We start from the raw sequence: 15,000 nt of genomic DNA, 5'->3' as shown, positions 1-15,000 counted from the left end.
TGGCTACGCCTATCTCGATAAGAATGTCATGATGGCTGAAGTAGTGAATGTATGAAATTGAGAATGTTGGTTGTCTGTATATGGTAAATTTGTATTCTGTCGTATCTCTGATTATTAAAACATCAAGAAAGGGAATTTTGTTGTCTGTTTCCCATTCAACTTTAAATTAGATGCTGGACACTAATGCGTTTAATTTTGAAAGGCAGGAGGTCCGGAGCCGATTACAGGTGATTTTAACCTTCTGTATGTATCCTAAAGTTAGTTATACAATTTTTTTTTCTCAAGTAAGATTTCTTATTTGGTTCTACAATTTCAAGAAGTATATTGAGATATATGCGCATGTTACACAGTCAGGTAAATTAAAGACTCTAACACTTCCAGGAAAAGGAGCCGCTTTGTTCATCTTTTATATCGAACTGCTCAGGTGTTATTAATTTTTTTTTTATCTGACTACTCGCATCAGGGCAACATTTTTATTTCCTTTTATTGAGAACAAAAGAATATGACACAATTGGAAACATTTTTCCTTTCTTTTTCATATTTTTGTAGAGCATTATTCTCTTATTCTTTTCTGCGATAGAACCGCAAAGGAAAATAATCCTCCAGATATATTTTAGAAAATGTATTCCATATCGTCGAGTAAAGGTAAGGAAGGGCCTTGACGATTCCCAAGAAAGCAAAAGTGTGTTCAAGGTCTGAAGATTTCTTTTCATTTTGCATTTTCTGCCTCACTAATTATTTCACATGATATGATAACTGTTACCATTGGCTTAAAACGTGGGTATTAACGAAATGAAATCCATTCTCTGTAACTTTATCTTATAAGCAAAAATATACAGCATAAGTGCTTATTTTCACCGTATACAAAATTATATATATATATACGTATATATATATATATATATATATATATATATATATATATATATATATATATATATAAGTGTGTGTGTGTGTGTGTGTGTGTGTGTGTAGTGTTAGTATTAAATTAATCTTACTTCTTTAATTATATAATACTATTTTAGAAATATATTCTTATGTCTTCGCCAAGTAGTATATAGGAAGCCAAGTCGGTATGCATAATATATATATATATATATATATATATATATATATATATATATATATATATATATACATACACACATATACACACATATATATATATATATATAATATATATATATGCATATATAAATACACATATATACGTAAATGTATATATATACATATACGTATATAAATATATATCATATATATAATATACATACTATATATATATATATATATATATATATATTATATATATATATATATATATTATATTATTATATATATATACTATATATATAATATATATATATGCGTAGATATATTTACCATGTCATTGAAGCATATTTCTATTCTCTTACAGCTATGTCATTAAAAAAGCAGTTCTCTACCTGCCTCTGCCTTTCCCACGACAACAAATATAATCAGTTAAACGCTATACTAACCTTCGACTTGTGAACGTGCTGTTGTTGATAATCGGAGTCGAACTCGGGTTCGCTGAAGTACGACTGATCTTGGTCCCAGACCCCTCCTCCTTGACCGTTGACTCCTTCCCCCTCGAAGACCCTGAGAACCGAGCGGTCACGAATATCTCTGCAATTGGAAATGAGTCCTGATTAATCTCTGAGCTCGAGGAAGAGATTCAGACATAAAATCAGTCAGGAACTATCAACGAATGCATTAGTCTAACTGTAACAATTATTCATGCTGTGGAAATGGGTATATTTATTTTTATCCTGTTAAACAATTTATCATATATATGGGTTTTATAGATTTTATATATATATATATATCATATATACATGTATATATCTTATATATATACATATATATATATATATATTATATATCTATATCTTACTTATATATATATATATGTATGTGTGTATAAAGAGAGAGAGAGAGAGAGAGATGAATGAAGTTTTCGTTTCTACTGGTTTCAGAATGATGCCCATGCCAACCGAATTAAACATTTAGACACCGAAGAGATTATATGGGATAGCTCATACAAACCGAAATGTGTGGAAATCAGATATTGTGTCCTAGCCATGATAGCAGAAAAGTTTTATTCCAGAATGGCACGTTATGAAGCACTTTATTTAATTTCACGGGAATTGTAAGAATACTGCATTTTGTCACGCAACTCCATTACATGTGACAGTAAGAATAATATGCAGCATAAGTAATGCAGTGTGTGGGCGTGTTGAGCAAGGACATTTTTGCGCACTAAATCCTGTTGGAGTGAAACAAGTGACGCTTATAAAAGAAAAGAAAAAAAAAAGGTGTCCGTTAAGGAAATTCCTCTATCAAGCCGCTTCTTGGCATACAAATACTTGGTCATGGTGATGTTGTGAATTAAGAGGCTTTGCTATGGCCTGAATACATACTGAAGAGAAATTAGGAGTGCTTACGAAAAGTTTCATATTAAAAAACGAAACAGAAATAGCTCATTGGGAATTAGGCTAACAACGTGTGCAAATTATGACGTATGTGAGTTTGGACGCACAATTAGATTTCATAAAGCACACAAGTCTAGAGAAGAGAAAGATAAAACTTTGGATTTATAATGCTGAAATGCTACGCGAATACATTAGAATAAAGATTTATAATATTAAATTTATAAAATAAATATCGAAAGGACTACGGTAAGAATAGTACAGGGAAGCTCTGCTGAGTCATGTAAGCCTAAGTATTTTTCAATGTAAAAGCACGTCAAAGAATAGAACCTATTTCTCCATAGAAGGGGAATATTATTCTTGTATAATCAGGCATGTTTTTCTTGTCTCTAAAGAGAATCGCAGTGATTTGCTATTATCTTTCAACTGAATTATTCAGCATTGCTTAAGTTTATGAGTGGACCCGTCATGTCTTTATTACAATAACTTTGTTACTGAAATAAGCGAGAAGCTGAAAAAGTCCTAAATTATTTTTTGAATTGCGAAATAGTTCCAAAGACTATAAAAACGCTAAAAATAAAGGTGGTAAACAACAACTCACCTTTCAAGTCATATTGCATTCTCTTTAATTCTCAAAAATCATCCTTCTCATAAGCATCCCACTGAGCTCCGCAATGTCCATCAGGATAAATTCGTAATTAATCTTTCTTGTTGTGGGAATAGGCAAGACTTGTTTTCTACGTCAAACTCACATTGGTACCGACAGCAATGGAACTATAATTTACAGGAATTTATTATAAGATAAGAATTCTTATGATGTAACACTTACGTAAACAGTTAGCTAGAATAATTCACTATTTCTTGTCATAATTTTTTTAAAAATAGACGAAGAGGATTACAAAGAGACTCCAGTAACCACAAACTACAAAAGATAGGAGGAGGTTAAAACAATTCCACGGAACGAGAAGTCCAGCCTTCCGTTCCGTACAGGTAACGGCAGCAAGGATACAACAGCTATTCAGGCAAGTGGTGTTGGTGAGGGACCCATTAAGGCACGGGAACCTAACGTAAGGGATAACACAGGATGCAACGGTGTTGGGGGTTGTGGGTGGGGGTTCTGGACGGGGGACCGAAGGTGCCAGACGCACAGCTATAGAGAGCGCCATAGACGTCACATTCCCATAACACAAATCTCTCAACTGAAACGGCAGGGGAACAGGGTTCGCAGGAAAGACGGCAGAGGCAGCTTCAAAAAAGAATTCAGTTTTCGAGTTTACCTTAAAAATCCATTTCCTTTAGAATAATTTCCATTCGTATCCCAATATTGACTATGATATAGTATAGATATACGCCAAAAGCTCCAACAAGGGTTAAGTGACCTTTCAGAACTGTTATAATTCTTGTATGTGAATATTCTCACTACCTCAGTTAAGAGTTTATACTTTGTTGTAGCAGAGAGCTCCCAAGTATCATGCATAATTTTTGATAGATTTGGTGGTTGAGGGTTACCTGACAGTCAATGTTCCCGGTAATTGCTTGTTTTAGCATACTGTGGTCAACCCCTGAACTTCACGTTTCTGTGGGATGTTAGTCTTGGAGAACAGTCTGGTCAAAATTTAACTTTGGAATTGTTGCTACAATATATGTATATTCATATATATATATATATTATATATATATATATATATATATATATATATATATTTATGAATGGTAAAAATGTTGTTAATACAAAATTCAAAATTCCATCTAATAAAAGGAGCCCATAAAAACGCCGAAATATGGAAAGTAAGTACTATTTTCATTACCTACCTAAAGGAGAGACAGTTATCCTCTGAATCAAAGTACTTCTTTTCTATAATATAAAGTTTTTAGGTTTTCCTATCTCCTATATGATATATATATATATATATATATATATATATATATATATATATCTATTATATATATTAAATATATAATATATATAAATTATATATATAGATATATATATTATATATATATATATATATATAATATGTTATTATATATATATATATATATAATTTATATATTATATATATTAATATAATATATCTTACAGAAAAATTCATGAGAATGTTCACTTGCTTTTTAAAATGTGCTGTTGATTGAGTCATTGACTCTTTTGTATAGAAGCTTCCACATTACCTATTTTGATATGAAGCCCTATCCATTCCAGTTCCACCAGCACACCATCTATCTATGCATCACTATTAAGTACTCTCCTCCTCTCCTTCCACCCGAGCACCTCCGAATTATACTCTCGTTCCGCCGGCTGATCATCATCCATTCTCTTCACAAGGCGGAACCATCTGAAAACACTGACACATTTTCCACTTACTCGGGGAGTAAACCTACAAACTACCTTGTTTTGTTGTTGTGCTTGTTGTTATTCTAGTTTTTTGGGGGGTGGTTTAGGAAAGAATCTATAGAGGAACCTAAAAAAAGCCTGAAAAGGTGTTTCGCGTTGAGTTAAAGCGACAGGAACTTTAGGATAGGATATTTATGATTTATTTATTAGAATGAAAAAGTAGAAAATAATGTGCAAGTTGAACAGCACAGAAAAATTATTTCTAAACGAATATAGCGTATTTATTTTAATTTTAGTTGATGAAACAAGGCTCTATTTGACTAGATTTTAAGCACGTTTAATTTATGTTTAAATTTATGACTACAATGTTTACAACTTATGTGTGAAAGGAAAATCTTGCATGCTTACGAAGTAAGCTGGAGGTCGGATTACGCCTTGTTTCCCATCCGCTAAACTTTTTCTTGCCTCTACTTATCTTCACAATTCGCAGATCTTCTGACAACACATGCTTCAAAATCAATGAACCTCAAAAGCTTCAACCATTTGCATTTCATATCAATTCATCTACCAATCCTGCAAAAAGGAGAGCTAGCTCTAGTCCCGGCGTCCATTGTCTTATTCGCCTGTGACTTACCTCTTCTCTCATTCAAGTATACAGATCATGATTCGTTGTTCTACCTTCTTTACTTCCATTTACATTTTTGACCTACATTTTTCAAACTTTTATGCTTAAATTTTTCATCTTGGGAAATCTTCCGAGCTCTTTCACAAGCTTCTATAGTTCCTCTATCAAACCTCCGATTAGTATTTTACCATCAGCAAACATCGACAGATTTCATCTTTTATTACTTGTTTTACCTTCTCAATGAAAATCCAAATATTCACTTCGCTGGTACATTAAGCGATTCCATTTTTACATAATTCTTTAAGTTTCTTCTTTCATCTTTACCTTTATGCAAAGTATCAGTTGCAATTATTAGCCATTAATTCAAAACCTTCTCGTCAAGCCAGGCCATTCAAACCCTCGCTACTAACTCACTCACACTATTATAATATTACCAAAGTAATTCAATTATAATTCTCGGTGCGTTTCCATTTTCAGTTTAATTATTAAATTATTATTCTCACATTTAAGTTGACTTTTCCCACTCTTGCATCATGCAGTTTTCCTGCCACACCTCCCACCCCCCAACCTTTTTTATTTTCGACATATATCAGATAATCAAAACACTCACTCCATCGCACTAGGAATTGCGCTCATTCCTGAAACCATCTCTCGATTTGCTGTTTTTATTCTGATATCTACGTATATTCTTTTTTCTATTAATTTCAAGTAGGCAAACTTGTTCTTGAAGTATTTGCTCACAATGCCTTTCATATTATATATACTATTATATATATATATAATTATATATAATATTATATTATAGTATATATTATACATATATATAATGTGTGATATATATATGTAACTATATAACATAAGATTATTATATAATATATATATTATATATATATTATATATATATTATATATTTTATCTATATATATGTATTATATATGTATATGAATATATCATTATCTATATATAATATATAAATATATATATATATAATGAATATAAAATATATACATTATATATACACATTATGTCTAATTATATTATGTATTATTATATATATATATATATGTACTAATATATTGTATGTATATTTTATTATATATGATATATATATGTATTTATGTATTAATATACATTATTTATATAATAAATTTATTATATATATGTATATATATTGTTATATGTAATATATATAACACTAATTATATATATATTATGTCTATAATATGTATGTAGTATTATATATATATATAATATATTATATTATAATATTTATATACAATATGTCTATATATGTATGTATATATATATATATATATATATATATATATATTTATATGTGTATATATATGATATGTATATATATATATATATCTATTATATATATATAAATATATATGAATAATATATACACATATTTATATACACCATAGGTCTATATGTATGTATATTAAATTATATCTATATAACATATGTCATATATGTATGTATATATATATATTTATATATATTTGTATATATTATGTAATATTATTTATATGTATTATATATACATATATATATATTAAATAAATATATATGAAAATATATATACAACATATGCTATATGTATGTTATATATATATATATATATATATATATATATATATATATATCACTAAAACTTAATAAGTCTATTGACGTATGATGGACACACGACTTGACCACAAAACAGCATAAAGAGCAATAAAGGAAAAGACCGGTAGACTTTGTCGTCCGCATCTCTGGCGATGTGTCTAAAAGAAAGTAAAGTACCCCATTAAATATGCCAGAGGCCTCAGGTTAACACGTGTGTCTTACATTGACGCAGAAAGTTAATACCCGGAAGTCAACTTTCAAAGACCGTGCTTTTCAAATCTTGAGATATAAACGGTAATAACTGAGACTGAATTCTTAGAATCTGCACTTCCCGCCAAAGAGAGAGAGAGAGAGAGAGAGAGAGAGAGAGAGAGAGAGAGAGAGAGAGCAATGCAAATCCAAATAACAAAGACGGAATACCAGATGAACACACTCCGGGGTAAGGTATTAGATTACTTCAACGTATTTTACATTTTCCACATCTTGTAAAATAGTGAACGTGTCAATATGCTAGGGAAGTTTTTAGCTGGTAAGTGAAAGATAGTATTCAGGTCAAGCGTAAAAGTTAGCACCTGCTCATGTGAAGTGTCAAGTTTTTTAAAGCATCGATCTTTCATGGAATCGCTTCTATTACGAAACTTTTGCGCAGAATATTTCCGGGGACTCGAAACCTTATGTTGCATCCGAATTCAGGCAGGCGCACAAAGTCAGCCTCATTCGCTCAATTTGAAGTTATTCTGCAGAAGGAAAAAGTAGCAGAAAAAGTATTTGATTTGATAAATAGTTACAAAATAGATTGTTTTTTAATACAAAGGCTGATTTTGTCGCAGACCTCGTTTTATGACGCCAATGTGACCAATGCTCAGGCGTATCCACTTTAGGACAAAGGAAAGAAGAAGAGAATGGAGGCAACACTATCACCTGATGGAAAGGAAGCCATATGCTCAATGGAAACAATATTTTTTAAAATAGGTTAAACGAAGACAGGAAATTAATCCCAAAACCTTGGTAGTAGAGACAAGAAAAAAAAAACACACACACACAAAGACTATAAATCATGAAGTCTCAAGATTTCTGATGACGTCAGAATTTTGAGGGGAATTTTTCGGACGGATGTCATCCGGCTATCTTTAGAGGGGGGGGTGGGGGGGAAGGGGGCGGGAGGGGGGGGGGGGGGGGGGTTTGGGGGAGAGAGAGAGAGAGGGGGAGAGATTGGAGACGAGAGAGAGAGAGAGAGAGAGAGAGAGTATTTCAATGAAACAGTGCATGAAGCTATTAGAATAAAAGAAAAATTGAAGGCATCTTGGAGCAAAGCGAAAGAGGATCTGGAGCAAGAGGTGAAGGCAGGGCCAGGAATGATACTAGCCCCAAGTGTAAGACAATATTTCCAAAATGCGTCAGGCAAGGATAGCATAAAATTGTATTAACTAGAATGAGGAAAAGGCCTTGCAAAGGCTACATAAAACGCAAAATATTTTAGACGCAGAATTAGACTACTTTGAGAAAGCTTAGAGTAACCAGAAAAATCTGAAGATTTTGGTAAACATCTGAGGTTCAGTTAAACTTACACGTAACAATCTGACAGGTTGGATGTATTTACAGTCATATTTATACCTCTACAAGAAATTTTTCTTAAAGACAGTTTTCACACCTTTTGTGGGGATGGGGGTGCGTAAAAAGTCTAAGAATTATATCAATGAATCCTGTATCTTTTATTATAAAGCACCCGCAACACTATTTGTGAGTAACTCCTAATTTCTGCCAACTATGATTAACTTACCCAACAGTTGAAAGGTAAAAATAACGTACTAGGCATGGAATGATAACTTCAATAATTCACTTGAATGATGTAATTCTAATAAATTGTGGAGTTATTAACAAGCTCTTGCCTAAATAAAATCGATAAACGGCCGTCAATAAAAAGAAAGCAAGTTGCCACACACGGAAATTACTTTTTCACGAATTCTTCACGCCCTTTGACAAAAATTTTAAAATACTGGCAACGTCACCGTACATACAAAACACAAAAGGACCGGCGTGTACAACAAAGATGCCGAAAAACACTCTTTTTGCCATTTAACGATCAAATATTTCACCCAACCCCTTTTAAGCCCTCGCTGACCTCCATTGAGATTCTCATACGAGGAGTCATATTCGAAACAGAATCCAATTCCGCGTGCAGTCAACATGCTCCTCATAAGTGTTTGTCTGTAGATGATATGGACTAGAATATATGGGGAAATATGGAATTCCCGCTTTATCCTTCAAAACTGTGAGTGAATTTCTATATGTAATTTATTTAATAAAACAACAAGAATGAATCGTGTTCTCTTTCTCTTTCTTTTCTCTTGCCTTGTGGAAGGTTAGACCTAACTGTATTTCCGCATGGCTTAAATTGGCATTATTCCGAATTTATTTCTGAACTAACTTTGTTTGGCAAGTTAAAATTTTGCGTAGGTTTTAATATTAGTTGTAAAAATAACCCTTTCTGTAAATTCGATGTGAATTTTTTCATGAGAGTAATTAAGATGCTTAAAAAGTGAATGGTTAAATGAGAGAAAAGTCTCTCGTCCATCAGATAAATGATAGACTTTTTGAAATGTCAACACTACAGAAAAATAACTAAGTCATTCCCGTTCATTTTCATGAGCATCACAGGATTATAATTTCTTCCATGCTCTCACTCAAAACAAATATGAAAAGTTAATTTCTTTGAGAACCGAAATTTATTTTTCTATCAGCTATGATTTTTGAAACGTGCACAATTAAAACGTTAGGTGGTGTTTCTTTCTAGTTCTCTACTACAGTCATTCAACCTGTTTCATGGAGAGGAAATCAAACCTCTTGTAATACATATCCAAACTTTATTATTTTAATTGGTGAATATTCTAAAAACATGTGATTGTGTTTCCATATCAAAATTTCTCCCCTCTTCCACTTTTGAGTCCATAAATGGGATTTATCAGTTCTTACTACAAATATCACGCTCATATTTTCTATATATTAAAAGCAGTCATTCAAAAGATAGTTGCATGATAGGCGAGTCAGCATCCTTATCGTTCAATTTCTTTTTGCCTTCATTTTGAGGGGAAGGGGGTGGGGCGGGATAGCGGTAGGAGGTGGGGGTGATCATGCAATCATGCTCCTGCAAACATGATCCTGGCCACTGCCTTCTGGCGGCATGTCGTCTAATCCTGTTTCTCGAGTCCCCTAAATTTGTTCCGCTTTTCAGAAGAGGTCTTTGTTTTTCTGGAGTGTTAAAGGCCTTTCTCCGTCCCATTCCTCTTTTTTTTTTTTCTTCTTCGGACTTCGACTTGATGCTGCCTGTTCTATCAATCTCGTTTGAAAAGAAATAGAGTCCTCTTACATATTCTCATGAATTACAAAATTCTAAAAAATATTTTTCTCATTTTGGATGATGGATTAATTCATACTGGAATGAATGGGGAGCAGCTTCCTAGATTTATACAAAATTATGGATGATACTGGTTACTCCATGAGAACTGTTCATATCGACTTAGCCAGTAAAAAAAATAATAAAACGAAAATATTGAACGACAAATTTTCCTACAAATTTGATATAGACATTCAGAGCAAAATGCGCTGTACAAGCATTCGAATGACTACTCGCTCTTTTTGAAAATTACTATGTGAAAGAGAGCCTTTTGATTAATTGTTACCAATCACTGAGCGGTGTTTTTCTTCTGTTTGTTACGTTCTGTAGACAAAGGCCTCGTTCATGGCAGTGTTCTTATATAAGAATTACTAGACAGTTATCGAAAATGTCTTAAATAATTGTGCATCATTGCCACGTCCCTATCGAGTTGTGAGTGAAGATTCCGTGACGCCTGGTTTATTGTGTTTTTAGCGTCAGAAACCCTTTTGTAAGCGTATATACGAGTATATCCACACACAAGAAATGGACAAGCATAAAGCTATCTTTGTTAGCATCCTTCTGAAATATGCGCTGACAGAACAAATTTAAAGAATTAGTCCGAATCTGAAAAATCTGTGAGAAGGAAAACGTTATTGAGACATAAAAAGCATTTCGAAATTGTCCGTATTTTGTTAGTATTGCAGGCCAAAGACAAAATGATCCAAGTTAACGATTTTTCCAATAACTCGTTATGGATATCTTAATCAAATGACTGGATTAAACGTTCTTGTTTTTATTCCAAGTGAAACATTACTTGAAAAGGCGTTAATGATTTCTACTGAGTTTCTTCGAGTTCGTTTGAATATGTTAGAAGGACAGATCTTATCGAAAATATTAGAATTCTTAAGACTGCCTAATCATAGATTAATTTGACCTTAATAACGTTTTTTGATCCACCTACATAAAATATTTACTCTCTTTTTAGACGTTTATTGAGCATTTACCTCATTATTCTTGGCTGTGACGCGATTGCGTATAGAGTACCATGCTTGAAATTGTAATATAAAACACTCATGCTTTTGTCATAAAAAATATTTTACACTATTTTGTACCCATGTTTTTGACAAACCTGTATAAATTGTTAAGCCTCTAATTTACGTTTATACACATAAATAACATGAAGATTTACTCTAAAACATTACACAGTTTGATATTTTACAAGAACATTACAATTTTCACGTTACACATGCATGCGGAATTTACTTGCCCCAGAATAAGATGTGACAAATTTGAACCTAAACGCCTGGCGACATTTATCATAGTAGATCTAAAAGGACTTCAACTACTTTAGTAAGCGTTATAGCACCTATAATCCTTTACAATTACCAAGAGGACAGTACCGACGGATCCTCTTACGTTGCTATAGTTATTCATCAGTTAAAGCAATATCTTAAAAAACGCATCATTTTAAGAATCTTGAGAGGAACTTGTACCAGAAAAGAAAAAAACACTCATAAACCAGCTGTCCTTACTTTCAGAAGCGTATTGTAATTAAATGGAATGAAAAACACAACGCCTGCTTCGACCAAAGCAGAATAGCCATTATTCCAAACGTGGACAGAGAGCCTCTTGCTAACAAATAATAAATCCTTTGCGCTCAAATATTTACATTATCAACACTAAATACGTTAGGAAAACAAGGGCCCGAGCTCGTAAATTACCGAAGAGTGATCTGATTAGCGATGGTGGGTAAATACATACGGTTGTATTCTTCCGAATAATACACTTTTTTACTGGTTTTTCTTACAAGATACGATCTTTCACTGCCAGCTGCCCAGAGGGCTTAGGTTTCCGTTCTTTGTAACAGAAAATGGAAAGCTGAAGTTTGTATTAGTCATATGAAAAAGAAATGGAAGGTAAGATATAACCTCAGTTCCATGATTCCTGGAGCTGAAAGAAGTTTGTTAGAAAATTTTATTTGAAGATACATCAAAACGAGCAAAGATTTTTGTTACAAAACTAAAGTTTCTTCATAAGGATTGGTTTACTTACGCATCCTTTCTTGACAACATATATTTATATATATATATATATTTTTTGGTTTTTTTTAGAGATGAGAGAGAGAGGAGAGAGACGAGACGAGAGAGAGAGGGGCAGAGAGATAGAGAGAGAGAGGAGAGAGAGAGAGAGAGAGAGAATAAAATTAAAAGAAGGAAGAAGATGGGATAGGAAATAAATGAACAATTTCCAAGAAAATATCACTGTAATCTATTTTCTTTACAAATGGCAAGGTTTATCAAGGGGGAATCTATAAAAGTTATGTGGGGTATATAAATGATTTCTTCTAATCTACGTACTGATCTTTTTATGACCGCCTTTCTTCCGTCAATGGGTAGCCAAAATGGAGGAAGAAATGAACCTGCTAAATGGTTCTTTATCATTTTAGAACATGTTGCAGTGACTAGAGGAAGGTTTTGTGGTAAAAAAGAACTTTGTGCCTATGAATTTACATCCCTACAAATGGTACTAGCCCTCAAAACACGGAGAGAGAGAGAGAGAGAGAGAGAGAGAGAGAGAGAGAGAGAGAGAGAGAGAGAGAGAAATCGGTTAATGGGCTAATGGAACATAACCTTTCTTTGGGCGGTAGGGCTTATATTATTTACGGAGTGACAATTTCCTTTCATTTATCATGATTACTAAAGTAAATGACCGAGCGAGCAAGTTTGAAGAATTGCTTTAAAGGGGACGAATTACTCTGAATGATCCAAATAAATTACTCCTACTACTGGCTCTAGGAAAGCAAAGGTTGACATTACATTTAGAATTCATACGCAATAAAAATGGCGTAGTTACACAGCTGCTTAAAGGCTCCTAGTTCGTTTTCTCTCTTCCTTTCTCTCCTACGTTAAGCTATTCTTATTCTATTTGCCATGTATCACAACAGAATTTTCTCCCCCTTTCGTAACGTACTAGATGAAGGAATAAAAACATGAGCAAAGCCCACTTTCGATTCGCCTAATCCCTTAGGCCCTTGGGCGGTGGTGGGGAAGCTCCTAAGTGGAGGTGAGCAGCGGGAGAGGCTCTAGAAGAAGAAGGGGTATGTCATTCAATAATGTGTACAGTATGCTTGTGAGTTCGTATTGTAGGTTCAAATGGCTTTAAAGTATTCGTGATCTAGAAAATATTTAAAACATAAAACAACAACAAAATTCAAATATTCTACAAGTCCTTTACATTATAAGAAGGTCCAGTAATAAAAGGCTAAAACAGTGGTTCTCAACCCCGGGGGGCGTCACCAATTTCCAAGGGAGGCGCGACCCCTAGGGAAAAATGTAAATTTTCTAATTATATTCATTACTCTCTTAACAAGAGTGAAGATCTAATATGCAGAGGCTTCTGAAAACAATGCATAGGTGACGCCTTGCAGCGTTAGTTTCTTACAGTCTTCTACTCTAGTTAGACTCGTTGGGCTTGCCATGATTCGTAGTTATTGACCTCCCTCCTTAACCTTCGAAACTCCTTCTCTTCTTTTTTCTTTACTCATAGAATTAAAGGGGGCGTGAAGGGAAAGACTAACTCTCATAGGAGGCGTGGCAATAAAAAGGTTAAGAGCCACCAGGCTAACAGTACAAAGCCCATGAAATTTCGTTTTCCCTATTCAAATTAAATAATAATAATAATAATAATAAAATAATAATAATAATAATAATAATAATAAATACGCGCCTTTTTGGCTAATATCACTAGCAAAACCTTTCACCGTAGAAACCGTGTGGAGCCAGACCACAGACAGGAATGCGAGACAATTTAGCGAGCTTTACACTCGATATCGAGTGCAGAGGCTGATTTAAGGAGTTGAGGATTTTGATTGTGAAGCCGGCTGTGAAAGAAAGGAGATGAGTTAGGTAATGGGGATCCTTATAGATACGAACCCCATTCGGGTGACAAAGAACAGGATACTGTAAAGGTTGACACTTCAGTCAGTGACAGCCAAAGTTCTGTCAATGTCAATACAATTTCATGGACAGTCGTCATCAACAAAACATTGGATGGTTAGTTAAATGACCAAAATATCACTTTTTTATGAAAATAAAAAGGGACCAGAATAAATTATAATTACATATATAAAATTTATCTCCCGCATACTCACAAAATATATTTGTAGAGGCACAAGCAGTTTCTGTATCATGATATCTAATATTTTCAAACGAGTGTGTACGTGTACTGGCACCATTCAGGAAATCCTTTCCATAATTAAGTATCATCCCAGTCTACAGTTCCATTTCTAATAATTTACCTGTTAAATGTCAATACAATCCTATTATAACTTTTTATAACAATGTTGTAGCTTTGCATGAAAGAAAACATAAGTATTGTTAAGTACTGGATCGATGTCATGAAAACTTCAAGTGACTTAAAGCATCACATAGTTCACATTATTGGATGTTCATGTATAAAATTTAGCTTATTTTTGTTGTCTAAAGTTCTAATCTTTATTTTAGTCTTCTAAAGCTGGAAATTAGTCTTGCCTGCCCATCACTGTAATGTTTCTCTTGTAAATTGCCCTCCTGCGTTCCCTTCTCAACAAGACTGAATCAAAAACAAA

At 33.2% G+C, this 15,000-nt stretch overlaps 1 protein-coding gene across 2 annotated transcripts in view; it reads right to left on the bottom strand.

The window, feature by feature from the left end:
• LOC135216376 (coiled-coil domain-containing protein AGAP005037-like) overlaps positions 1 to 15,000 on the bottom strand; it is a 1,031,334-nt gene that overhangs the window by 418,458 nt on the left and 597,876 nt on the right. For both annotated transcript variants that reach the window (XM_064251640.1, XM_064251641.1), the window contains one exon: positions 1,497 to 1,644. In XM_064251640.1, coding sequence (XP_064107710.1) covers positions 1,497 to 1,644 — 148 coding nt within the window. The remainder of the gene's footprint in view (positions 1 to 1,496; positions 1,645 to 15,000) is intronic.

The sequence above is a fragment of the Macrobrachium nipponense genome, chromosome 6, assembly GCF_015104395.2.
Source record: "Macrobrachium nipponense isolate FS-2020 chromosome 6, ASM1510439v2, whole genome shotgun sequence".
NCBI classification, from domain to species: Eukaryota; Metazoa; Arthropoda; class Malacostraca; order Decapoda; family Palaemonidae; genus Macrobrachium; species Macrobrachium nipponense.
Note: the sequence above shows the minus strand (reverse complement) of the source record. Positions and strands in the feature narration are given on the sequence as shown.